This window comes from Chiloscyllium punctatum, chromosome 37 (assembly GCF_047496795.1).
Source record: "Chiloscyllium punctatum isolate Juve2018m chromosome 37, sChiPun1.3, whole genome shotgun sequence".
NCBI classification, from domain to species: Eukaryota; Metazoa; Chordata; class Chondrichthyes; order Orectolobiformes; family Hemiscylliidae; genus Chiloscyllium; species Chiloscyllium punctatum.
The window spans coordinates 41,227,023-41,254,570 of NC_092775.1; the positions used below are offsets into that span (position 1 = coordinate 41,227,023).

At 39.8% G+C, this 27,548-nt stretch overlaps 1 protein-coding gene across 2 annotated transcripts in view; it reads right to left on the reverse strand.

Annotated features, from left to right (window-relative positions):
- Positions 1-1,455: 1,455 nt before the first annotated feature.
- The window catches only part of LOC140463035 (DEP domain-containing mTOR-interacting protein-like), an 84,591-nt gene continuing 58,498 nt past the window's right edge, over positions 1,456-27,548 (reverse strand). The window contains exons 9-10 of one of the 2 annotated variants that reach the window (XR_011954582.1): positions 4,056-7,971; positions 1,456-1,495 (exon numbers count right to left, since the gene is read on the reverse strand). Coding sequence is in view for 1 of the 2 variants with exons in the window: in XM_072556645.1 (XP_072412746.1) it covers positions 7,846-7,971 (126 nt within the window). In the remaining variant the exon portion in view is untranslated. Of the gene's footprint in view, positions 1,496-3,852; positions 7,972-27,548 lie in introns of those variants that run through there. The other variant, XM_072556645.1, reaches the window with a different exon arrangement.

The window sequence follows — 27,548 nt, forward strand, 5'->3', positions numbered from 1 at the left end:
TTATTTGATCAGGTGATAGGAGTGTTGCTAATATGGTATTTGTTGCCCAACCCTAATTGTCTTTGAATAGATGTTAATGAGCTGTCTCATTGAAACTTCGCACATGCAGTCGGTTAATACACATGATTTGGAGATGCCGATGTTGGACTGGGGTGTACGAAGTTAAAAATCACACAACACCAGGTTATCGTCCAACAGGTTTAATTGGAAGAACACTAGCTTTTGGAGTGACGCTCCTTCATCAGGTGATAGTGGCAATTTGTTAGGGAGGGAGTGCTAGAATTTTGCCCCAGTGACAGCAAGGGAATGGCAATATATTTTCAATATATGCAAGGATAATGTGAGGCTTGGAGGAATTTGCAGATGGATGGCGCTTTCGTGCATTGGCTGTCCTTGTTCTTCTCAGTGATAGAAATTTCAGGCATAGAAGGTACTTTAAAAGGAGCTTTGGTGTGTTGCTGCAGTTCATCTTGTATATGCTACTCAATTTTGCCCTAACATATGTTGTGCCAGTCAAACTCTATCTTGGATGATGTTGAGCTTCTTTCAAATTGTTGGAACCGCACTCTTCCAGACAAGTGGAGAGTATACCATCACATTCCTGACTTGGGTCTTACAGATGGGGCAAGGTTTTGAGATCAAGAGGTCCATTTACGCATTGCAGAATTCATATCCATACGTACTTTACCTTTACATTTCATTGTTTAGATCAGAGTGGTGCTGGAAAAGCATAGCAGGTCAGGCAGCATCTGAGGAACAGAAAAATTGATGTTTCAGGCAAAAGCCCTTCATCAGGAATAGAGGCAGGAAGCCTCCAGGGTGGAGAGATATATGGGGTGGGGGGTGGGGTGGCTGGGGAGAAGGTAGCAAAGTGTGCAATAGATGAATGGGGGTGGGGATGGAGGTGATAGGTCAGAGGGAGGGTGGAGTGGATAGGTGGGAAGGGAGATTGGCAGGTGGGACACGTCATGAGGACAGTGCTGAGCTAGAAGGTTGGAACTGGGGTAAGGTGGGGGGAGGGGAAATGAGGAAACTCACTGAAACCCCCAGGTAATCTCCTCTAAAAATATGTGGACTTCACCAGTTTCCTCATTCCCCGCCCCCCCCCCCCCCCCCCACTTTACCCCAGTTCCAACCTTCCAGCTCTGCAGTGTCCTCATGACCTGACCTACCTGCCAATCTCCCTTCCCACCTATCCACTCCACTCTCTCCTCTGACCTATCACCTCCATCCCCACCCCCACTCACCTATTGTACTCTTTGCTACCTTCTCCCCAGCCACCTCCCCACCCCCACCCCCACCATATATCTCTCCACCCTGGAGACTTCCTGCCTCTATTCCTGATGAAGGGCTTTTGCCTGAAACATCGATTTTCCTGCTCCTCGGATGCTGCCTGACCTGCTATGCTTTTCCAGCACCACTCCGATCTAAATTCTGGTTTGCAGCATCTGCAGTCCTCACTTTTGCCCTTTACATTTCATTGTCAGGAATCCCTCTGAAAATATTTCAAGCAAACATTGGTTACAATTTTTCCTTTTTAATTACTTAATAGATTGCTGATTTTGCTAATTAATTCCACATTTCAAAACTGCAACTTGCTATGAAACAAATAGAAACATTTCAGCGTTTTACCATTTGTGACTTTAGTACAAACCCTCTGCTTCCAATGAGAGCTGACCAGAAGGGGTGTTAAAATTTCACCTGACCATATGCTCCCAATCCTTGGCAACATTGTAACACACATCATTTCAAAAGACAGATGGGCCATTACACAAGGGCCTTGCCCAAGACAGGTGAGAACGCCAATGAAATTCCAAAATCCTGGTCTAATTTCAATCAGATTACAATAATGTTGCAAATATTAGGTTGATGCATGATGCCAGCCTCACTAAGGAAACCTAGAATCCTGGAGTAGCATATTCGCTATTTTGTGACTTTTGTTTTATTAAACTATCTGGACTGAAGATATAGAGGTGATCCTCTGAGACCCACAGAAAATATCAGGCTATCTCCCATCCCAGATTTCACTACCCCCATTTTAACCTCTGTAATGCCACCTACAGATTTTTTTTAGAATGAGGTTTGTCTGTAAGGGACACTGACATTGAGACAGAGCAGGTCTGGATCCTAATTTCTTTAAATGAAGCCCACCAATTAAAATAGCCTGACACAGCACAACTTTCTCTTTCCAGGCCTCCAAATAAAACCAATGGTCTTGTATCTGATACACACATGCAGGGAGCAGTTAAATTGTTAATTAATTTAATGTAATGCAAATTTAGTGATACACAACTGTCAAATCTCATATGGGAACAAAATTCTAGTTTGATACCAGAGAAAAAAAATCCATTGTGTTGAGAGGGTCTCCACCCATTCTAACACCCCCCCCTCCACCCCTCCCCCCTCCCCCCACCACCACACACTAGTCCTGTAACCTTGCATTTCCCATGGCTAATCCATCTAGCCTGCACAGCCCTGGTCACTATGGACAATTTAGCATGGCCAATCTGTCTAACCCACATATTTTTGGATTGTGGGAGGAAACCACACAGACATGGGGAGAAATGCAAACTCCACGCAGACAGTTGCTCAAGGGTCAAACTGGGTCCCTGGCACTGTGAGGAAGCAATCGTTGTGCCGCCCAGAATGGTCTAGGAATGCAGATTCTTAGATCTTCAAAAGATGCATAGAGTGAAGCAAAACAAAATGGCTACATTTATAAAAAATATTAATTGGGCCAGAGGTGAAGTATTGCATGTGGTTCTGATACCCTACTGCAGGAAAAATGTTAGAGCCAATGGGAAATTATGGTGAAGATTCATTTGGAATAATAGCAGAAAAAATTGTTATCATTCCGAAGAAAGACGCAAAAAAATGAGCTTTTCTCCATTAAAAGTCAGGTTAAGAGGACATTTAAGAGGCATTTAAGATTCTCAAATGCTTTGGAAAGGTAAATATTGATGCATTATTTTCATTAGTTGAGGAACCAGCAACTCGTGCATACAAGTTAGATAAAATTATAAATATAAACATTGCCTTAGGATGATCACCAGGTTAAGGAGATTGGGAGCGTTATTTTCACATAAAGTTAGAATATAAAATGCTTCATCACAATTTGCTATTGAGGCAAAAAAAAGTAACTTAATAGGGATTTGGATAAGTATTTGTGAAGAGAAATACAGAAAAATAGGATTGAAAAGTGAGGAAATAAGGTTAGGATATAGAACTTCAGTTGAAGAATTATTAAAGCTATTATAACTTAAATCAATTAAAATGTTTTAATCAGAATTAGGTAAGGCTGTTATTTGGTAAGGCTGTTAAAGCTTATATAATTAAGACATGGAAAATAGAACTAAGATACCAATCAACCAGGATCTACTTGATAAGGGGTCAGGTTCAGACGTTTGAATGTTGACCTCTTGCTCCTATGCTTCAATACAGTTAGAAGCACAACAGATCAAATGAATAACACACATGCCAATATTCTAGCACTGGGTCTCAGAAGCAAAAGTTAGCAGATGGATTTGAGGCCACCTCCTATCAGCATTTGCAGGTAGTAAGGCAAGAGTAGAGCTCACCGTCCAATTTTAACTCCCTCTCTTTGCTATCTAATCAATTTTAGGTGGGGTAATAGAAGAAAATTCATCTCTTAAACTCTTCTGTTGAGTTTTATTCGTGGTTATTTGTTGTACTTAAAATGATCAGACCAAGGAGAACTTCATTGTAATATAAATTGGACATGGTCCATTAGGATGAAGTTCACTATAATAAATGACCATTTGCTGACAGATCTTTTTCTTACTTTGTGCTAGGAATGTAATCATGCCTCTGATAAACTATTTAACTTTTGTATAACTAATGAAATCCTGTCAACAATCTGCACCAAGGTGAAAAAAGCACTGAAACCGAACATGAGCTCCATAATCATCTTTAGATTCCATTTTATTTAACACATTCAGTGGGACAAATTTACAACTCATCTGCAAAATATTCAACAGAATTATTTCAGAAATCTTATTATTGGTGAACTTAGTCATTAAAGAATAAGCACTTACTTAGGAAAAGCAATGATTGTACAGATCTGAAAATTGTCAAGGCTGTTGTCAACTATATTGCTGCTTTAGTATCAATGAATGGTGACTTTTGGTTCATGGTAATACAAATCTGGTTTTGTACTCAGATGCCAGGTCCGAAACCACCTCCTGGGAAGACAACTGCAAAACAGTGTAAAACCCTTGCCAAGAATCAATTTCATATTGCTTAGGCTTTATAGCCTAGAACTGAAAAATGTTCTGCTTAATCCATTAGATCTCTTCAGCTCTTTGTACGCAGTTTTGACTCATTTCAGATGACTTCTTTCATGGTGTCTTATCAGAAAAGTAGCCAATGGAGGATCAGGCCTCTCTTTGGCTCTAATTCCCTGTATCCAGTCAATATTCCATGGCATAAATGTGTGAACAACATTGGTTGTGAACAACAGTCTTTTGTGTCTAATGTTATCTAATGTTGTGAAATGTTAAAAAACAACAAATTTATTAATCGACAGTATTAAAACTGCATTTGGTACATAACACTTAAGTAATAATTTAAACAATGATTATTAATGTATGTTCCCTACCTCATAACATTGACCACACTTAAAACACACTTTATTGACTATAAAGTGATTAGGGACGTCCTGAGGTTGTGAAAGTTACAATATAAATGTAAATCATTTTTTTAAAAGAAAAAGCTCTTGATTAGTATGACCTTCACTATACTTTATGGACATTTAAGTTAGCACTTAGATCTGTTGCAAACTTGTCTTTTTACCTTAATTCAGAAAACTGTAAATTAAAAATAAAACACTGCGGATACTTAAAATCAGAAATGAAAACAGAAAACATTGAGCATATTTAGCCAGTCAGGCAGCACTTGTGGACTGTTATAATCTCTGTACAAATCAGTAACATTCGGAAAGATATTCAAATATCCGGTGACTGAGTGGAAGAAATATATGACAAGATTTTAAGTCTTATGGCCTCTGCTATAAGAAATAAATTAAAAGCAATATTGACTAAACACTACTCAGTACGTAACTGATAATCTAATTCATGAAATGTTTCCCATTTAACTGTTAAACAGTTGAAAATTCTCACCAGATCCATTTATTCTGTCCCTTAAGTGGATACTTTATTCTCCAGAAGCAACCCAAAACTATTCTCAAAACTCGAAGGCTGACTTCCTTTTGCATTTCAAACTGGTTAACTTCTAATCCCAGAACTGACCTCCACAGTGAAGGAGCAGTTAGAGAATCTTCTCTCTAGCTGAACTAGTTACTCTTACAAATTCATTTAAATCCTCATGAAACCAGTGCCTTCATTCTTTTCATGAACTCCCATATGCATTTTGGCGGTGACTGACAAGGCCAGCATTTTCACCGCTGATGGAGGATGAGCTGCCTCTCTTTCTGCACTCCCTCATATAGACTCTTGCAGACTGTCCCACCCGTGAAATTCAGGGGATAACTTAAAGAAATTCCTATTACCCAATACCACAATGGCCTCTGATGTACTCTAACTCTCTCAAAGACAATCCTCCATTGCAGCAAGAATCGCATGAATCTTGCAGCCACACAAATGCCAATTAGCTACATGACCTCTAACTTGAAACTAAATAAACTATTTAAAATAAAATCATTTCACAAAACTTGACATTCCCAATATCTTCCTGTATTTTAGCACTAACAGGCTACCACCAAATAATGATTTGGAAACTTAACCCACAAATCAAATATGACATCAGATGTGAATAATCTCAGACTGTTTTCAGGGAAGTGGATGAATTTGGTAGCTAGAAAATGGAATTTCGAGCAGGAAACTAAATTTTTGTACTCAACCTTCCCAATATTTAAATGGAGTAAATGTTTGCTCCAAAAGGGAGCAGGCAATGTGTCTGATGGATATGCTTCACGAAGACATGAAGGGAAATGCAAGAGAAAGTAGAGAAAGATGGAAATTCAGAACTAGGTAAGTGATGAACTTGAGGAAGTCTGACCCAGTGAGTTGGTAAAAGGGAGTGAGGCAGCACCTGCAGCTGATTGGATGTTTTGATCTTAGTGACAAAGAGATCCATGAGCTCATCACAGTTATTCTTGGTGGTGAGGATGTAGGAGATGGGGAGACAGGAAACATCAACTATCTTTCTCTCCATAGATGCTGCCTGATCTGCTGGTATGTTTCCAGCATTTTCTGCCTTTGTAACTTGCATAGACATGATTGCAATATTTCCCTTTTCTAATCTCGAGTGAATGTAGCTTGGCTTTATGGATCAAATATCTCTTTTCTCCAAAAGCTACTAGAGGTTTTAGGCATTTGGCAATTTAATATAGAAAACAGCACAAAGACTGTCATAATTTGGCACTTATCTCACTCATTAAAGAGTTACTTACATTATTGCCAAATTCTAAAATATTATAAATACCTTTGTACTTTCCATGAGTCAGTGTTTCTATACAATGGCACTTTAAAATTGCTGAAAAAATTTTGCCTGAGAGCACTTGTATTGTGTGAAATGTCTTTGGTGGCAGCTTGAGTTTCTTTCTCATCAATGAATTGGGATGTAACCCGCCTGGAGCAGAAGTTTACATCAGTGAAGAGAACATTTTATAAAAGAAAACATACAAGCTGCCTTTGACCAGTAGTCTTATATCTAGGAAGATAGAGAGGCATCTTTGTAACCATAACTATTCCTTTTACAGGATAGTTAAGCAGGGCAATGGAAATCCTAATGTAGCACCAAATGAGTGCTCTGTGAAGGGAGGGTAAAGCACTGCTGGTTTTGGAAGAAACTAGTTTAAACCCAATTCTGCTGGTTCCATGTTCAGATAAGCATGGATTGTTTTCAATGGTGACATGGAAACTTGGACAAGAGCCAGCTTTTCATTTTAGTAGGGAATCGTGACCTTGGAGCTTCCGATCTGGCCTGGCTCCAGCCTTCTTTCAGTGGGAGGTCATTTTGTTTCTTGTTAAGTGTCACATTCCAATAGAGATTACTGGACAGGCTTTTAAAACAGTATAAAGTTATACAAAGAGGTTTAATTGGATCTGTAAGAACTGCAACTCTAATTCCTTACCACTTTAAAAATGTTGGCAAATCCTGTGAACAAACAATGTCAGTATAACCTACATCTTTATCGAAGGTTAAAAAAGAATCATAAATATACAGTAAAGACAGATCAAATGTCTGTAAAGTTTCTGAGCAAGTGGATATTAGCTTAGAAATTACCTTATGTGCTGACAAATACTTCACACAATCACATGACAGAACAAATGAGAAATATCATGCGAACAGTGAAGCCTTTGTCTACTCCAGGTACATTGTCTCAAATATGGTATGGATTTTGGATCACCAACTAACTCCTTCACACTGGCGTCACTAAAACAGCTAATGTCGCTCCCCTGAAAACAGCTGAGCAGATTGTAATCAGAATGTCCTCAGCAGTGGAACAAATCGTTTTGTGTCCAAAGGATAGGGAGGACCAAGGATTGACACATCTTACAGTGCTACATTGGATTTGGGTTTTATGTGTGTACAATGCTTGCTGACTCTGTCCTCTGGGATCAGCCCAAAATGTCCTCTTTATTTCACATGCTTACTCTATTTCAGGGGCTGCGACCAAGGGAAAATATCTGAATTTTTTCAAAATTCCATTTGATTTGATATGATTTTTTGCATACCAGATTTGAGACACTGTACCTACATTTTCATGAATAATGATTTCTAGCTTAAAGTATTTGAAGGCATTTGCTTTCTGAGAATAGTTGTGAAAATTAACCAGCTTATTGCTCAATTGAACACATATCCTCATTCAATTGCTTCCATAACTTCCATCACTAGAGTGCGGGGTCCAGTCATGATAATGTTGCTGACTGTTTTGTAGTCCAAATTCATGACATGCCTGCTGTTCACAGAGACAACAAACTGTCTGACCTGAAGGAAAACAGAAGATCGATGTTAAAACTGTGTCCATATTAATACAGAATGTATGTCAGCTCTCAAGAGGCAATACTAAGCTATTTCCACCTCCTTTTCTCATTCAGCTTGTAACTGAACCCCCACATCAGCCCACCTATTGCAATGACTGACAGGCAGATAAATAGCATCTGCAATATGCTAGACACGAGAACAAAACATCACAGTTCCTTTTATATAACATCTGACCGAACAGGGTATTAACCAATCAGATTGGGGCATTGTATAATGATCATCCCAAGTTCTAAAAAAAAGGGTGTTTCTGACTCCAGGGTTGGCGGGGAATGGGGGTGGCGGGGAATGGGGTGGCGGGGGGGGGGGGGGGGGGGGGGTGGAGCAGGCAACAGGAGGCAGAGCATGGCAAGAAAATGTAAGCTTTCATTTCACTTTTTGTGTCAGCTTTGACATTGAGTCCACTATTCTCACTTACACTTGCTTGTTTGAACCGGTGTCATGTCAGGAGGGCTCTCCAGTGCATTACTGTTGCTGAGTGTCTTTCTCCTGATTAGCAGGAATTTGGAAGCCAGTTTAAATAATTAAGGCTACAAGTCACAACAAGATCGAGTGTCCACTGACATCTTGTCAACTGCCTGCCCCCCCCCCTCCCCCTGCATCTAAAAGCTGATAGTTGTGTAATGGTTGTTGGTCTGCAGCAACATGGTCCTGCAGCATTGGGTCAGAAGTATTGGGAGACCACCTACCTTTTCTCACAGTGTTAAATCCAAAGTCACCTGTTTCATACTTGGTTCCTTGTCATACCGATTGAGAAGGTGGTGGTGAGCTGGATTGTTGAACCACAGCTGTCTTTGGGGTGTCGGACACCCACAGTGATATTAGAAATAGTTCCAGGACTTTGATCCTGAGACTGTAAAGGAACTGAGATATCACTCCAAGTCAGGGCGGTATATGGATTGGAGTGAAACTTGCACGTGGAACCTGCAGGTGGTGGCGTTTTCTTATCCTTGTAGATAATAGGAATCGCAGGTTTAGAAGCTACTATCAGAAAAGCCTTGTTGAGTTGCTGCAGTGCATTTTGCAGGTGGTACACACTGCTGCCGCAATGCATCAACAGTGAAGGGAGTGACCGCTGCAGGTTGTGGATGGGATGGCAGTCAAGTGGGCTACTTTGAGTTGTTTTGGAGTTACACTCATCCAGGGCAAGTGAGGAATGTTCCATCACACTGCTGACTTACACCTTGTAGGTGGTGGACAAGCTTTGGGGAGACAGAAGGTGAAGAATTCTTAGCCTTCAACTTGCTTTTTTAGCCACTATATTTATATGGCTGATCCAGTTCAGTTTCTGGTCAATGGTGATCCCTGTATGCTGATATTGAAGGATACAGCAATTATATTGCCATTTAATACTATGGGGCAATGGTTAAATTCTCACTTATTGGAGGCAGTTATTGCCAGACACATGTGTGACACAAATGGTACTATCAGTCTTGATGTTGTCCAGATCTTGTTGCTCACGGTCATAGACCTCCTCAGAACCTGAGGCATTGTGAATGCTACTGAACACTGCAATTACCAGGAACTTTTCTATTTTTGACCTTGACTCTAACTGAAAAGTTCTTTGTTTATATCCATGAACTCATCTTGCATATTATTACTAGAAATTTGTTATTTCCAGTCAATATGAAGATTAAAATACCTGTGATTACTGTATTATCCTTCTTCTTGCATCTCCAACTTCCTGATTTATACTCGATCCAACACTTCGATAATTGTTAGTGAACTTATAAACTCTCTTTAGATTTTATGTGATGATTCTTATTTGTTTAAGTTGGAGTAAAAGTTTCATGAGACTCCAGCTAATTTAAATTTAAATTTTATATATTTATGTTGTTTGGAGATAGAACTCTAATTTTATGAATTTGGTATTTGTAGTTACATTCTAATATAGCACTATCAAATACTGTGTTGGATCATATATTCAAGTAAAATTTCTGATTCATTAACAAAGAACAACAAACAAGGCTACATTTTGGAAATATTAAACCATTTTGAGAATTATCTCCAGATGTGTGTGATCCCTAACAGTATTTCATTACCAGCTGTAAACCATAGTTAGCACACAAACTTCATAAGTGTTAATGTAAATATAATATCAGTTGCAATAAAATATCTGGCTATTGAAGTTATTGCTTCTGTTTTTAATTGAAGTACAAGATTAAAACTCCTAGAAGATGAAGTTCCTAGAACCGCAGTAAAAAATTATACCCTCAAGGATTGATGAAGATAAAATCAAGACACTTGAAGTTTACTACAAATTCGTCCATGCCTTGGGTTACTGATAAAATCAGTGGACTGCTTAAGACTATGATCAAGATATAAATATATTAAATAGTTATTTTTGATACAGATACTGCTGAATGATTAAATGGCTTGTTAATTCTGAGCCCAGTAGCACTATGTGGTGCCCCACCAGTGCCAATCTATAACAGTAATTGACAGTGGCAAAGTATCCTTAAATCAAGGAATTTGATGGGGGGGGAAGGGGGTAACAGAGAGAGGACATGGTTATGGAACAGCAAAAATTTCTTTGCATTTCTGCAAACCAGTACAGACATCCCATGAGAGTACAGCACAATGGAAGTCATAGTATAAATTGCAGATGCCATAATTTCTATGATGTCTCTAGACCATACTAATAGCATTGGCCACAGTATTTAGATAATTCTGAACATTTGTTATAAAGTCCCAACATCATCCACATAGTCAGCGATGCAGTCCCCATAATGTCGCCCTTCCCTGATGTCACCTAAAAATTTGCTATCCAGGAACCATGACCTGTTAACGTCATACTCAAAAATGGTGAAGTTGAAATTTGTGAACACATGAAAACAGAATCGAATCTCAAATGCAAACTATTGGTTTTAAAAAAAAGAAACCCAACAGTAACACAGTTCATACAGTAGGTGGAGCAGCCGAGAGATACAGGTGCAAAAATGTGCACTGAAGCAGATTATTAAACAGATGAGGTATCTTTGGAAGATAAATGAAGATCAATGATGGATTCAGTGGAGTGCATTTACCATATTTTGGAATAAAATATAATATTCTCAATATTACAGCTTGTGAAAATCCATTTGTGGGTAGCACAAGGTTTTCTATAAATATGCAATACGTCATCAATGGTTACTACTGAAGCTGAGTCAAACATATTTTAGGGGGACCAGAGTGAAAATTTCAGGAAAAATATATTAAATGTATAGAAAGACAGACAGCAGATTAGCACAGGTAGTTATAATGAGCAAAACACACTAAGCATGATGCCCAAATAGTCTCTTGCTGACACTTCAGAGTCCACAAAACGATAACCTTTTGTTTTTTCTTTTCCCTTGATTTTACAGTTGACCTTCATAAGATCATAAGAATTGGAAGGAGTCAGCCATTCAGCATGTTGAGATTGCTGTGCCATTAAATAAGATCGGACTGTGATCTCAACAAGTTTACCAAACAAAAATCTGTCCAATTCCTCAGTTTTCTGTGGAAGTAAATTCCAAAGAGTAATAATTCTCAGGGAAGAAATTTCTTCCTATTTCAGTTTTAAATGACAAATCCCTGACTTTTAATTGTGTCCCCTAGTTCGATTCTGAAGAGGAGTTACTAGACAAAATGTTAACGCTGCTTTCTTGCCATAGATACTGCCAGACTTGCTGATTTTTTTCCAGGAATTTGTTTCTGATTTCCAGCATCAACATTCTTGGTTTTATTTTTGCCCTAGATTTATGCTCCCCATAAGATAAAAAAAATCTTCTCACTACCTACATATCAAGCTCAGTACACAGTTGGGGTGGCAAAGCTCCGAAAAGTGGACAAATCTTTTGGGAAAAATTAACCACATGGGTGACCAATCAGATGAATACTACCTCCAAATGTGGACTGAGAGATTTTGAAAGGACCTGCTCCTCCAATCATACAAGTTCCTTCCTCTTTGGATTTGTTGCTGATTGGTTCATTAGTGAACCAACCAGCAGCAAATGTGAATGTAAGATCACCTGCAATTGGAAGAGTAACAAGTAGTTAGACAAGACTGATGAGGCAAGCAGGTCTGAATCTGAACTGAAGATTGTGGGGTGGGAGAGAATCTGCTGGGAGAAGCCTGGGAGTGAGAGTTAGTGAGACTGATGGGCAAAGCTTGTGGAAAAGTATGCTGGATGAAGCCAAGGGGCAGCGTGTGATGGGGGGGGAGCTGGCATCCTGGGCAAAGTGAGAGGTGGGTGCCTAAAAAGGTGATAGAAGCAAGAAGTGATCAGTTGCAAAGGGGAGGAGAATGCATTTGCTGCGAAGGGAAAAATGCTATGGGGAAACATAAGAATATAATGCAGCCTCTTCATCCCAAAAGTCAGTCTAATAAACCTTCTCTGAAATGTAAATATATAATTAAGTAAGGAGGCCAAAACAGTGACAGTACTCAAGGTGTGATCTTTCCAATGTCTGTAAAATTATTTGAAGACTTCTCTATTTTTATATTCCAGCTTTTCTGCAATCAAGGCTGTCATTCAATTTGCCTTCCTAATTACTCAGCTGTAAGCTCAGTGCTACCCCTTTGTGATTGATGTGTAAATACAAATCCTTCTGTACTACAATATTCTGCAGTCTCTCATTCTTTCTGCCAAATTGGATAATCTCATATTTTCCCATGTGATACTGCAATTGTTATACCCACTCACTCAATCTATCTATAGCCCTTTGCAGACCCTTTGTAACGTCCACACAAATTACTTTCCTGTTGACTTTTGTATCATTGGCAAATTTGGCTCCTTTGTAGAGATCTGGCAAAAAAAAAATATAATCTGATGAGGATGGAAATAAAATCTGCTTATCTTCAAAGCAGTAAATGCCAACATCAATGGTTCTGCATAGTTTTGTTGCACAATATAATTGCAATTCATGGATGTATAGAGAGATTTAAAGCAACTGAAATATTAGATATATTCACAATTATTTCATGTTGGTTGTTCTTAAAGTATCAAACTAAAAGATTTGTTTGAGTCCAGTCTTTGAACAGCTGATAGAGGCCAAGAAGAACCTTCAATGGCTACAGAGAAATGTCCATTAAAAAGAAATAGATTTCATTTTAAAAAGTTGGAATAATTTTGACTTAAATGCAACGCAATAAAATATATACAAGCCAGAATACATGGTCACACCTTCTTTAAACCGAATGCTGAAAGCCTGGAACTAAAATACTGGTCACCTTCATTTGTCATTGCTTGGGACATGAATCTAGCTCTCTCTGGTTAATACGAGGCTAAAACAGGTTTGCCTTTGACATTATTCTGTAAGTCCATTATTCAAAGAACCAATAAATAAAACAAAAGCTGTTTCTGAAATACTTCAAGACACCACATCACGCTTGTTTTAATTTTAGGGCAATTTCTTTTTATCTTCAAGAAAAGAGTTTCAGATTAGTTAAAACTACCTTGGTCCTTTCATACCCCAATTTAAACGTTAAACAGATTTTAAATGGCCAGATACTGCACAAAGAATATCAATGAGGCAATCAATGGAGGAAATCAAATTATAACTTACAGCATTCACATATTCACAGCTATATCTGGAAGTGAAAATCTGGAAGTTTCTGTCCAGTTTGCTGCAATGCTCAGTACCAGCAGTGTGGATTATCCACAAGATGCATTGCAGAAATTTGCCAAAAATCCTTAGATACCACCTTACAAACCCATTATCACTTCCATCTAGAAAGACAATGGCAGCAGATACACTTGCAAGTTCCCATCCAAGACATGCAACATCCTGCCTTGGAAATGTATTGTTGTTCCTTCATTGTGGCTGAGTCAAAATGCTGGAATTCCCTCTCTAATGGCTTTGTGGGTTTACCTACAGGAGATGGCCTGCAGCAGCTTAAGACAGCTCACCATAACCTTTTCAAGGGCAACTGAGGACAGGCAATAAATACCATATGAGTGATACCATTTCCCACGAGTGAATAAACAAAAATGACTACCCAGCTCCTCCATGAGTTGCATTAGTCCCTTACTGATACATTCAGCATTAAATCAATGGACATATGTGAAACAGGAGCACATTTGCACAAAACATACAAGGAAAGGCCAGGAAATGATGCCATCAGGACTAAGTGAACTCTTAACTGTGCATTAAGTCTAATCAGTGAAAAACAATGGCTGATGAGCCTGTCCACTAGTTGGGAAACCGGTACCAATGCCTTCTGGCCATTTCCATCTGACATTCAAACAGACAGCTACCATCAGGGTTTCCCGCTCTATTATGTGCAATTCCCGTCACTGGATGGATTTCCTATCTCTGCAAGCTGCTAGCCAATCAAAGAATGACATCTCCTTAGGAACAGTAGGGTCACTGAGAGTGAGGGTCATTGCTCATACTGTGGGAATTCCAGGGTACTGAGATACTTTGGAAATTCAGGTTGAAAGCGTTTGGAGTGGAATTGCCAGGACCAGTCAGGGATGAAGATTCCTGTTGGCAGGTCTCTAGACAGTACAGCTGTTTAGGTGGAACTCAACCAATAGGCCACATCTTCAAATACACTGAAAATTTTCTGTAAAGTATTTGAATTTACAGTGACTACCTCAAAAGGAATACTGCAACAGGATTACAAGTTTTAAGACTTATTATGGTGAAAACTAAATGCAAAGTTGACTAAACATCATCTAGTACGTGCCTAGAAATCTAAACTAGAGAAAAAAAATGATACTTATTACTGTCTTAGAGCGACCAATAACCCTACATCGACAAATATTGCGCATACTGAACACACTAATCTGTACAGTTCACAAAGGGTACCAGCTTCCAACAGATTTCTATCTGCACCCCACCTCCCGACTTCATCAAGTTGTAATGTTGTTAGAAACATCAAAAGAGCTTCCCTCCGTTTTCAAACCGACTGCTATCAGTGAGATTGACTTTGGCATTTTGTTTCTGGCTTCACCACAGCAAATCTTCTATAGTCCTTAGATTGCTATAGGATATCTCATTAACCAGAGCCAATGTTGCTTCTCATAACCTACCTGGTGACATAGAATTCAGCACATTCCCCTTTGCTGAAAACACTATCTTTTTAAAAATTCATTTACAGGATGTGGGCATCATTGGCTAAGCCAGAATTTATTGCCATCTCTAACTACACAGAGGGCAGATCACAATCAACCAGGTTGCTGTGGATCTGGAATTACATGTAAGCCAGACTAGTTGAGGATGGCCGATTTTCTTCTCTGAAAGACATTTATGAACCAGGTGGGTTTTTCCAACAATTAATGCATGTTTCATAGTCATCATCAGACTGTTGATTCCAGATTTTTAATTGATTCCAAATTCCATCATCTGCCATGGTGGGATTTGAACCCAAGTTGCTCAATCATTATTGGGATCACTGAAGTAATAGACTAGCGCTAATACCACATTGCCTCCCCAACCTCTCATCTTTCTGAGAGGCCTCTCCTTCTCTTTCTGTCCCAGAAACAATGAATGTCTATCCACAGCTCTCGCTTTCTTTTTATAGGTGTGAAATATAAGTATATTTTGATACCCTCTGCTGTGCCCCTCTTATCTTCATGGTAACCAAGTTTCACAGCCCTTGTGTAGAGTAGAAACCATAGTAAATCACATGATCCTTTTCATTTTTCCTTTGCACCTTGAATTAGAAACAATCCAAATATATATATTAATTTTGTAAAACTTTGCATCTGTAACATGCCTGTCAGTGTTCAGTGTTTTTTGCCCATGTGATGTAACTGTGCTTGCTGTTGGTTGGATGCCAACTATGGGAGGATGACACCCTTAAATTGCCACTTTTTGTTCTCAATTGATCACTGGGCAGGAAGGCTGTCCTCAAAACTTTCCACCCTGAGCTTAAATTGTGGGAGTCAAGGCGGTATTGGGGACTCCACATGACTCAATCCCACCCCATTATACTATCCTTCTCCTGCCTCCAAGTTGATGCCCAGAAGGAGCATTAATTTTGACACAACCTCTCTGATGTTGAGAATTGACTTTGCATGTGTGAAGTCTCCTTCCTTGGATATTTAATTATTGTTGTATATGTTTTTAAACTTCTCTCTCCAACTCTTATATCTTTCTATTTTAACCCGACTTTCCTTTTGCTGACATTGTTCTTGCTTCAACAATATATTAAATATTCTAACCTATACTTCCTAGTTTATGTTTCAGTGAGAATTATTTAATGTGACTGGTTGAAGAACCCTGTCCACACATGCTATTGTTATCCACAAAAAGCAGGTTGTTGCTCAGAGGTTTATGAAATATTTGCAGGCATCCAATAGTTCAGTGACTGGCAAGCACCTTCATCACTGACCTCAATATCCAGGCCAATGTCCCACAGGTTCATCTTTATAAATTGAACAGAGTAAATCAATGTTTATGAATCCAAAATTGGACATGGAACATGACTGATAATGTTTAGCTGTCTTAAACAAATTGTTAGAGTGCTATTGCAATCTGAAACAAAGCCAACTTTCCTTCCAGTACTGGAATGTTACAATATTGTTATTCATAAGTATTGCCAAAAAAAATGTTGTCAAAGCTATTTGTTTTGAACTCATCAGGACATTTTGCAAGAGTATAAATTCTCTAGGAAACCAGTACTTATATACAACATGAGAAGACAGTGCTGACTGGTTGATAATTAAGCTGTGGTAGAGGCAGTGCCACGATACATCAATTAACACTGCGTAAAAATTAACAGCCAGGATTTGTTCAATTTTAAACTAGGCAAGTTGACTTTAATTGATCTAAGTTGATTTTAGATCCTGATGCCCTTTCAAAAGAATGCATGTGCATAGTCTGACGTCACCTTCTGCTCCTGTACTAAACTGTTTTTCTGTTTATTTTTCCATATTACATTTTATTCCAGTCAAAATATTGCATTTTTAAATTTTGTGCCTACTCTCTTTACCTCAAGATGTAAAATTCTTCCTGATCTATGATTCTGTGGACACCAGTTATTCATTGCTAAATAATAGCTACTTAGTTGACTACAAGAACTGCAAGAGTCATAATCCTTAGGAGGAAAGGAAATTGGGGTTAAAGCCATTTATCAATGCACTCAATAGAAATCAGTTTATGTCCACTTCAGCTATGGAGTGCCAAACTGATTTGACTTAATTTTAGCAAACAGAGAGCCATGCAAACCACAAGTAGATTTATGGTACTTGTTCCAGCTGCATTTTTGTTGGCATTCCTTTCAATAGCTACACCAAGTGTTTCTAACCTGTCTAGCAAAATGGATAAGCACTATGTCAGTACAAATGAGTTCAAATAAACAGAATTTTTAAAATTAGAAGACGTGGCAAGATGCCAATTCTGGGTGGTGTGCAGCTTTATTCTAACTGTAATGAGGCATGGGCATTGCTGGCTCAGCCAGCATTTATTTCCAGTCCATAACTGTCCTTGAGAAGGTGACGGTGAGCTGTAGTCCAGGTGGTGTAGGTATACCCACAATGCAATTAAGAATAGAATTCCAGGATATTGACACAGTGATAGTGAAGGATTGGTGATACAGCTAAAAATCAAATGGTGTTTCGCTGGAAGGGGATGAGGAATATGCAAGTAATTGTACTTCCATGCATCAACTACCTCTGACCTTCTATACACATGAGGTCACAGGTATAGAAGATGCTATCTAAGGAGCCTTAATGAGTTGCTGCAGTATATCTTGCACATAGTACACACTTGTCAATGGAAAGGGGAATGAATGTTTAAAGGGTGGTTGACACATGGACTATCTTGTCTTGAATGGTACCATATTTCCTGATTGTTATACTAACTGCATGATCCAGGGACTTGGAGAATATTCCCTTGATTCAGTAAGTGAGTAAACAATAATAGGTAATATAGAATTCGAGTATAACTAAAAGAAATACACTTTGTCAAAGCATATAATCTTGCCCTCATCAGGATATTTCATAAAAATACAAATTCAAAGGCAAGACCAACATTTATACAGCATGAGAGGACAATTCTGATCCTTTGGCAAGTAAGAACATAAGAAAAACAAAGAAAGAGGCCATTCATCCCCTCTAGCCTGTCCCACCATTCATTAAAAAAGTAGCTGATCTGCCCCAGACCTTAACTGATTACTGGAGATATTGCCATGGAAAATGCAGTCATTAATACTGATTGACAATTACCACCAGGCAAGTTGACTTTGATAGGCATTGCCCTGCAAATTAAACCACAAAGGACTGTCACCTTTTATTGTTGAGTTGAAACAGGTGTTTCCTGTCTGCAAATTTATTAGTGAGAATAGTATGTGCAGCCATTTATTTGGAGACAGGTTTTGAGTCACAAGAAGTCTTGATTTGAGCTTTCTGTCTCGTTAGTGGTGATATCAATTCCATTTTTTACATTCGAGATCAATTGGATTCTCCAGATGCTACATCTATAGAATGGCAAGTTTCCCAAAGGACGAGGAAAGCATATTACTTTAATCTACCTATTCCATTGATTATTACAATCACATTGTTACATGTTTTCCAATGATCAATGACACGACTGTGCAACTGAATGGTCATTTCTCTAGCAATTGGCAATATACATACTATTAAACACAACATATTGCATTTCCCATCACTAAGCCACCATGCCGCCCCTAATAGTGGATTTGAGTGGTAATATTAGATGAACTCACTTTTGTCTCTCTGTGGGGTCCTTAACTGGAATGCAACTCCATTCATTTGGAGATTGGAAAAGACAGCTTCCTCCAAACTGGAACGTCAAGCCTCTTTATTAGCACTTGTGGAGGACAAGAAAAAATTAAGCCCTGTAATTGAAGCTTCCACTGCAGATGTTTCTAAAGCTGTCATATAGTTTGATGACCAGCAACATAGTGTACAGTAGAATTGGGAAAGCAGAATATCACAAACATGCCATGAAGCATTTGCACTCCCAACATCTTACTTCACATTCTATAGCTTCCATTCACATGCTATACAAAGTTTCCTCCTCTTCTACACAGTTGGAGATCCATGCATTTGCCGCCAACTTCTCCAGGCTGCTATCTTCACTCAAAATTTGGAATTATTTTCATTGCAGTGAAACCCAGATGCTTAATGCTCAGCAGACTTGCTCTTGGGATGATCCTGTGAAGAGGAATTGTGCAAACAGGGAGTGTACTCTCCAGAGTTTCTAACTGAAATTTAGAAAATACTCAAAAGGGATAGGCAAGGCAGATGTAGATAAGATGCTTCCTCTGGTTGTGGTTTCTAAAACAGGGGACACATTTTTAAAAAATGGGGATGCCACTGAGGTTCAACGTGAGGTAAATTATTCCCCATTACACAGGGTTGTGGAAGCTCAATCTTTGAGTATGTTTAAGGAAGATATTGATAAATTTCTGATTACCAGTGAGTACACAGGATTATCAGAATGGGCAGGTAAAATATATTGAAGTTTTTGCTCAGTCATAATTACAGTAAATGGTGGAGCAGACACGATGGACTGAATGGCTTAGCCCTGTTCTAACCCAGAATAGGTGTTTTCAGATGTACTTACACTTGACAATTCTAAGCGATAGGAGAAGTAGGATTTTCATCCCCTCAGGCCTGACTTATCATTCTATAAGATCATGGTTTATCTGTCCCAGGCTTCAACTTCTCTTGCTTGCCAGCTTCTCATAACCCTCAACTCAGATACTTCAAAACATCTATCACCTTTCTCTTTCACTGTACTTACACTGATCTAGCCGCCATAGTTCTCTGGAGTGAGAGAATTATAGATATTCAGTACCCTCAGAGAAGAAATTACTTCACGTCAGTTTTAAATGAATTTATATTGCGTGACTATATCTCTTAATTTGAGATTCCCCCACTAGTAGGTACATCGCCTGAACATCCACCCAGTCAAGCCTCAACAAAATCATATACATTTCAATGTTAAGTCAAATTCTGTATCCCAGGAATCCCAGGTGAATTTTTGTTTTAACCAAATTTGGATTCATTACATTATGTCCCTTCTCCAAGTCATTAATATAGGGAATAAATAATTGAAGCCCGAGGAAGGATCCCTTTGGCATTTCACTAGTTCCATCATGGTGGCTCACTGGTTAGCACTGCTGTCTCACAATGCCAAGGACCCGGGTTCAATTCCAGCCTTGGGTGACTGTCTATGTGGAGTTTGCACATCCTCCCCGTGTCTGTGTGCGTTTCCTCTCACAGTCCAAAGATGGGCAGGTCAAGTGAAAAGGCCGTGTGAAAGTGCCCATAGTGTTAGGTGCATTAGTCAGGTGTAAGTATAAGGAAATGGGTGGGTTACTGTTCAGAGGTGTGGACTTGTTGGGCTGAAGGGCCTGTTTCTACACTGTAGGTAATCTAATCTAATTATTTTCCCAACTTGAAAAAAGACCTATTAATCCTAATGTTCTATCTTCTGTGTGGTAATCAATCTTCAATCCATGCTAATAAATTACCCCCCAATACCACGAGCTTCTATCTTGTACAATAACCTTTCTGTGGTACCTTATCGAATGCCTTCTGGAAATCTTAACACATTGCATCTATCAGTTCCCTTTTTTCAAATCTGCTTAGTATATCCTCAAAGAACTCGAATAAATTTGTTAAACATGATTTCCCTTTCACAAAACCATGTTGACTGACTTTATTAAGCTTTTCTAAGCATCCTGCTATTTCATCCTTAATAAGGGACTCTTTCTGAATTCAGTGAGTTCTGGGATATTTTACCCAATGCCTTAACTAAACCTGCAATCACTCTCTTTTAAAAAGCTTGGAAGTAGACATTGAGTCCTGGTTCCTTATCTGCCTTCACTCCCATTCATTTCAATTATCTGTTGCTGGTTCCTAAAAAATCCCAGTCCTCTGGCCTACCACAATTTTTAGCCACTGTGCATATCCTAGGTTTTGATTGGACATTCTCATTGACCACCATTGTTAATCATAGTTGGTTCACACTTCTTATCGAGCACTTCTTTTTGATCAGAATAAATTTTTGCTTAGAATTATGAAGTATCTGCTTAAATTTCAGCCACTGCTCATGCACTGATTTTCCCCTTAGTCTATTTCCCCAGCCAATTTAAGACAACTCTTTTTTTCATGTCTCTGTGATTGCCCTTATTTAAGTAGAGGACATTGGTTTGACACCACACTTTCTCTTCTGCAAACTGATTTTGAAATTCTATCATGTTGTGATTGCTATCCTCGAGAAGATCATTAACTACGAGATCTCTTAATAATAAAATGTTACTAGGTCTGAAATACCCTGTTCCCAAATAGGATGCACTTGTATGTTCTAAAACAAAAATCCCTAGTGCATTTCACAAATTTGTCTTCCATGCTACACTTGCCCACCTGATTTGTCCAATCAATATGTAGATTAAAATCTCCCATGATAATTGTAATGCCTTTCTTACACACCTCCACAATTTCCTGATTTATGCTTTGCACTACATGAGGCAAAGCTTCAGGACCTATAAATAACTCCCATCCATGACTTATTCCTTATTTCCACACAATCACATCACAATCTATTGCATCTAGATCACCACTCAACAGCACACAGATGCCTTCTTTTATTAACACCGTTACCACCCCCTTTTCATTTTTGCCTATTCTTCCAGAAAGTTGAATAGCTTGAGTAAGAACTAAATCCTAGTCATCCTGTAACCACACCTCTGTAATACCATGTCATACTCATTTACTTCTATTTGTGCGATCAACTCATCTATCTTGTTATAAATGCTGCCTGCATTCAGATAAAGAGTCTTAGGTTATGACTCTTTACCATTATTACTCTTTCTGGTTCTAATTGTTCTGCACTGTCCTAGTTATGTTTTCTGCTCCTTTGTGTCACACTTGGATTATCATTCACCTCTTCACTGTACTGAATCTTTTTTATTCCCTTGTTTCTACTTGATTTTTAAACTTCCCTTCAATTGAAAATTCCCACCAATTCATTAGCTTAAACTCCTACCTACAATCCTAGTTTTATGATTCGCCAGGACACTGGTCTCAGCATGTTTCAAATGATGTCTGTACCAATGGAACATCTCTTTCCTTCCCCACTACTGGTGCCAGTGCCCCTTGAAACAGATCCCATTTCTTCCACACCAATCACTGAGCCACGCCCCTACCTCTAATCTTATTTTGATCGTCAAAGAATGTGGTGCTGGAAAAGCACAACCAGTCATGCAGCAGCCGGTGAGCAAGAGAATCTATGTTTCGGGCATAAGCCCTTCATCAGGAATGAAGCTTGTGGGCCAAGGGGGCTGAGAAGTAAATGGAAGAGGTGGGTGGGGCTGGGAGAAAGGTAGCTTGGAATGTGATAGGTAGATGAAGGTGGGGCTGAAAATAATAGGTCAGAGAGGAGGGTGGAGCAGATAAGTTGAAACGGTTAAAGGTGGATAAATCCCCAGGACCTGATCAGGTGTACCTGAGAACTCTGTGGGAAGCTAGAGAAGTGATTGCTGGGCCTCTTGCTGAGATATTTGTATCATCGATAGTCACAGGTGAGGTGCCGGAAGACTGGAGGTTGGCAAACGTGGTGCCACTGTTTAAGAAAGGTGGTAAGGACAAGCCAGGGAACTATAGACCGGTGAGCCTGACCTCGATGGTGGGCAAGTTGGTAGAGGGAATCCTGAGGGACAGGATGTACATGTATTTGGAAAGACAAGGACTGATTAGGGATAGTCAACATGGCTTTGCGCATGGGAAATCATGTCTCACAAACTTGATAGAGTTTTTTGAAGAAGTAACAAAGAAGATTGATGAGGGAAGAGCAGTAGATGTGATCTATATGGACTTCAGTAAGGTGTTTGACAAGGTTTCCCATGGGAGACTGATTAGCAAGGTTAGATCTCATAGAATACAGGGAGAACTAGCCATTTGGATACAGAACTGGCTCAAAGATGGAAGACAGAGGGTGGTGGAGGAGGGTTGTTTTTTAGACTGGAGGCCTGTGACCAATGGAGTACCACAAAGATCGGTGCTGGGCCCTCTACCTTTTGTCATTTACATAAATGATTTGGATGCGAGCATAAGAGGTACAGTTAGTAAGTTTGCAGATGAGATCAAAATTGGAGGTAGTGGACAGTGAAGAGGGTTACCTCAGATTACAACAGGATCTGGACCAGATGGGCCAATGGCTGAGAATTGGCAGATGGAGTTTAATTCAGATAAATGCAAGATGCTGCATTTTGGGAAAGCAAAACTTAGCAGGACTTATACACTTAATGGTAAGGTCCTAGGGAGTGTTGCTGAACAAAGAGACCTTGGAGTGCAGGTTCATAGCTCCTTGAAAGTGGAGTCGCAGGTAGATAGGATAGTGAAGAAGGCATTTGGTATGCTTTCCTTTATTGGTCAGAGTATTGAGTACAGGAGTTGGGAGGTCATGTTGCGGCTTTACAGGACATTGGTTAGGCCACTGTTGGAATATTGCGTGCAATACTGGTCTCCTTCCTATCGGAAAGATGTTGTGAAACTTGAAAGGGTTCAGAAAAGATTTACAAGGATGTTGCCAGAGTTGGAGGATTTGAGCTATAGAGAGAGGTTGAACAGGCTGGGGATGTTTTCCCTGGAGCGTCGGAGGCTGAGGGATGACCTTAAGAGGTTTACAAAATTATGAGGGGTATGGATAGGATAAATAGGCAAAGTCTTTTCCCTGGGGTTGGGGAGTCCAGAACTAGAGGGCATAGGTTTAGGGTGAGAGGGGAAAGATATAAAAGAGACCTAAGGGGCAACTTTTTCACGCAGAGGGTGGTATGTGTATGGAATGAGCTGCCAGATGAAGTGGTGGAGGCTGATACAATTGCAACATTTAAGAGGTATTTGGATGGGTATATGAATAGGAAGGGTTTGAAGGAATATGGGCTGGCTCCTGGCAGGTGGGACTAGATTGGGTTGGGATATCTGGTCGGCATGGACAGGTTGGACCGAAGGGTCTGTTTCAATGCTGTACATCTCTTTGTGGGAAGGAATATCGACAGATAGAACCTTTCAAGTGGGTGTTGCCAAGTTAGAAGGTTCAGCCACAGGGCAGTGGGGTTGGTTAGTGTGGGTGTCCCAGAGATGTGCTCTGAAACAATCCACAAGTTGGCGTCCTGTCTCCCCAACGTAGAAGAGACCACATCAGGTGCAATGGATGCAGTAGACGACGTGTGTGGAAGTACAGGTAAATTACTGATACATGTGGGAGGATCCTTTGGGCTTTGGATTGAGGTGAAGCAGAAGGTGTGGACGCAGGTTTTGCACTTCTTGTTATGGCAGGAAAAAGTGCCAGAAGGGGAAGCTGGGTTGGCTGGGTGCGTGGACCTGACAAGTAAGTCACGGAGGGAATGGTCTCTCTGAAATGCAGATGGGGTGGGGAGGGAAATATATCTCTGGTGGTGATGTCTGTTTGTAGGTGGCAGAAATGTTGGAGGATGATGTGGTGGTGGTATCTTTTTTGCCCATCACCAATTTCCATGTGGTTCAGGTCATATTCTTAAGATTACCATCTTTGTCATTCTGTTTTCTTTTTAAACTTAGGAGTTTGCACATTCTCCCAGTGTCTGCGTGGGTTTCCTCTAGGTGCTCCGGTTTCCTCCCACAGTCCAAAGATGTGCAGGTCAGGTGAACTGGCCATGCTAAATTGCCCGTAGTGTTAGGTAAAAGGAGTAAATGTAGGGGAATGGGTGGGTTGCGCTTCGGTGGGTCGGTGTGGACTTTTTGGGTCGAAGGGCCTGTTTCCACACTGTAAATAATCTAATCTAATCTAATCCAAATATAGCATCAAACTGCTCATAATGCATCAGCAGAACCTCTTTCCAAGTCCTACATAAGTTGTTGGTATCTACACAAACCACAACTGGATCCACACCCACTCCAGGTTCTTCTCCAGAGACGTCCTGAACCTTGGCACCAGGTAGGCAGCATATCCTTCTGAAGTCTGTGCCCTTATTGCATGGAACAGTATCTATTCCCCTGACCAATCTATATCTATTTCTACTACCTTCCTCTTTTAACCCATCATGAAAATGGTGCTCTATGCCATAGTGCTTTGCTCAGTTTGCTCATCCATTGCACACTCTGTGCCTTTCTCAACACTTGGGCTAAGAATCTCATACCTATTGGACAAGGACATTGGGTGAGGCTCCTCCAATACAGTCAAGATTAGAATGTTGCTGGAAAAACAGCAGATCAGGCAGCATCCAAGGAGCAGGAAAATCGACGTTAAGGCAAAAGCCCTTCATTCCTGATTAAGGACTTTTGCCCAAAACCTCAATTTTCCTGCTCCTCGGATGCTGCCTGACCTGCTGTGCTCTTCAAGCATCACTCTAATCTTGACTCTAATCTCCAGCTCTGCAGTACCCATTTCTGCCGAGTTGATTTTAATCCTCACATACAGTGGCATTTTGGGAAAGCAAATCTTAGCAGGACTTATACACTTAATGGTAAGGTCCTAGGGAGTGTTGCTGAACAAAGAGACCTTAGAGTGCAGGATCATAGCTCCAAGGAAGTGAAGTCACAGATAGATAGGATGGTGAAGAGGGCATTTGGCATGCTTTCCTTTATTGGTCAGAGCACTGAGTATAGGAGTTGGGAGGTCATGTTGTGGTTGTACAGGACATTGGCTAGACTACTTTTGGCATAGTGTATGCAATTCTGGTCTCCCTCCTATCAGAAGGATGTTGTGAAACTTGAAAAGATTCAGAAAAGATTTACAAGGATGTTGCCAGGGTTGGAGGGCTTGATCTACAGGGAGAGGCTGAATAGACTGGGGCTGTTTTCCCTGGAGCGTTGGAGGCTGAGGGGTGACCTTAGAGGTTTATAAAATCATGGGGGCATGGATAGGGTAAATAAGCAAAGTCTTTTCCCTGGGGTGGGGGAGTTTAGAACTAGAGGGCATAGGTTTAAGGTGTAAAGATGTAAAAGGGACCTAAGGGGCAACTTTTTCACATGGGGGTGGTACATGTATGGAATGAGCTGCCAAAGGAAGTAGTGAATGTTGGTACAATTACAATTTTGAAAGACATCTGGATGGGTATATGAATAGGAAAGGTCTGAAGGGATATGGGCCAAGTGCTGGCAAATGGGACTAGATTGAGTTGGGATATCTGGTTGGCATGGACGAGTTGGACCAAAGGTTCTGTTTCCATGCTGTACATCTCTATGACCTACCTCCACACCTTCCTACCCTTGACCACAGATTAAGATTGTGTATGGCTTTTAGGTTAACAACTCTTCTTAGACAACTTTCCTACAAGGTATAGCAAACACCTTTGCTTATTTAATAATCTGAAAAGGTCTTAATTTCTTTCTCTCTCTTTCTGTTTGCTTTTCTATTTTCTATTACAGACATCTATCACTATTTAAATTTATGGAATAGTGAGAAGATCATGAGAAATAAAAATTATTAGGTATAGACAGGGGTTTGAGCTAAATAGAAGTGGGAAAGGGCTCAGCAGGGGGATACTTGGCTTACAAAGCAAAAAGATATGGAGGCATTAAAGGGCAATTATTTTTGATAATGATACCCAGAGTGAGATAAGAAAGGTCAGAGTATGCAAGCATAAAAACAGAAGTAAATAGTCTCAGTGGAGAGAAATGGTAAAAAGGCAAAATTAATGACTGTTAACTGAAATACGCACTGTATTCAGAACAAAATAAATGAAAAGGCACAAATTAAGGGGGATGCATTCAATCTTATTGCCATTATGTAGATATGGTTATAAAGAGACCAAAGCTAGGGAATAAATATTGGATTTCTATCACTAGAGAAAAATTACTCGGGGAAACTAATGGGGCTAAAGGCAGATAAACACCCAGGACCCAATGGGTTGTATCCTAGGATTTTGAAGGGAGTATCAATAGAGACAGGAGATGCATTGGTAGTAATCTTCCAAGAATTGCCCTGAATTCTTTTAAACTCCAATGAACTTAGGCCCAATCTCTCAAGCCCATGGTGTTAGTAGTAGTATATTTAGCATGAATAATGAATGGTTTAACTAATAGAAGTTAGAGTTTGGTTAAAGGAGACAATTTTAAGGACAGCAAGCCATAATGAATGGAGTGCTGGGGCCACAGTTGGATGCAATATATATCATTGATTGAATGACAGAAGTGAATGTAGAATTGTCAAGTTTGCAGTGATGCAAAAACAGGTCAGAAGGCAGGTAGTGAGGATGACACTGTCTATAAAGGGATATAGACAGGTTAAGTGGGTGGGCAAAACCTTGGAGTATATTGTGGGAAATGTAAAGTTCTGCCTTTGCCAGGAAGAATAGAAGGAAAAACTGCTGAAAGCTGCAGTTTGGAGGGATTTGGGGTCCTCATTCCTGAGTCACAAAAGAGCTAATATCCAATTTTAGCAGATAATGGGGATAGCAAATAAACTGTTCGCCTTTATTTCAAAGGGAATGAAGTCTAAAAATAAGAAGGTCCTGCATAAATACTACAAGGCACTAATCAGTCCAGTGCCCTAAGGAAATGTACTAGTGATGGAAACAATTCAGAGAAGGTTCACTAGGTTGATTCCGGTAATGAGGGCTTTCCTTTTGAGGAGACATTGAGTCGATTGGCCTTGTG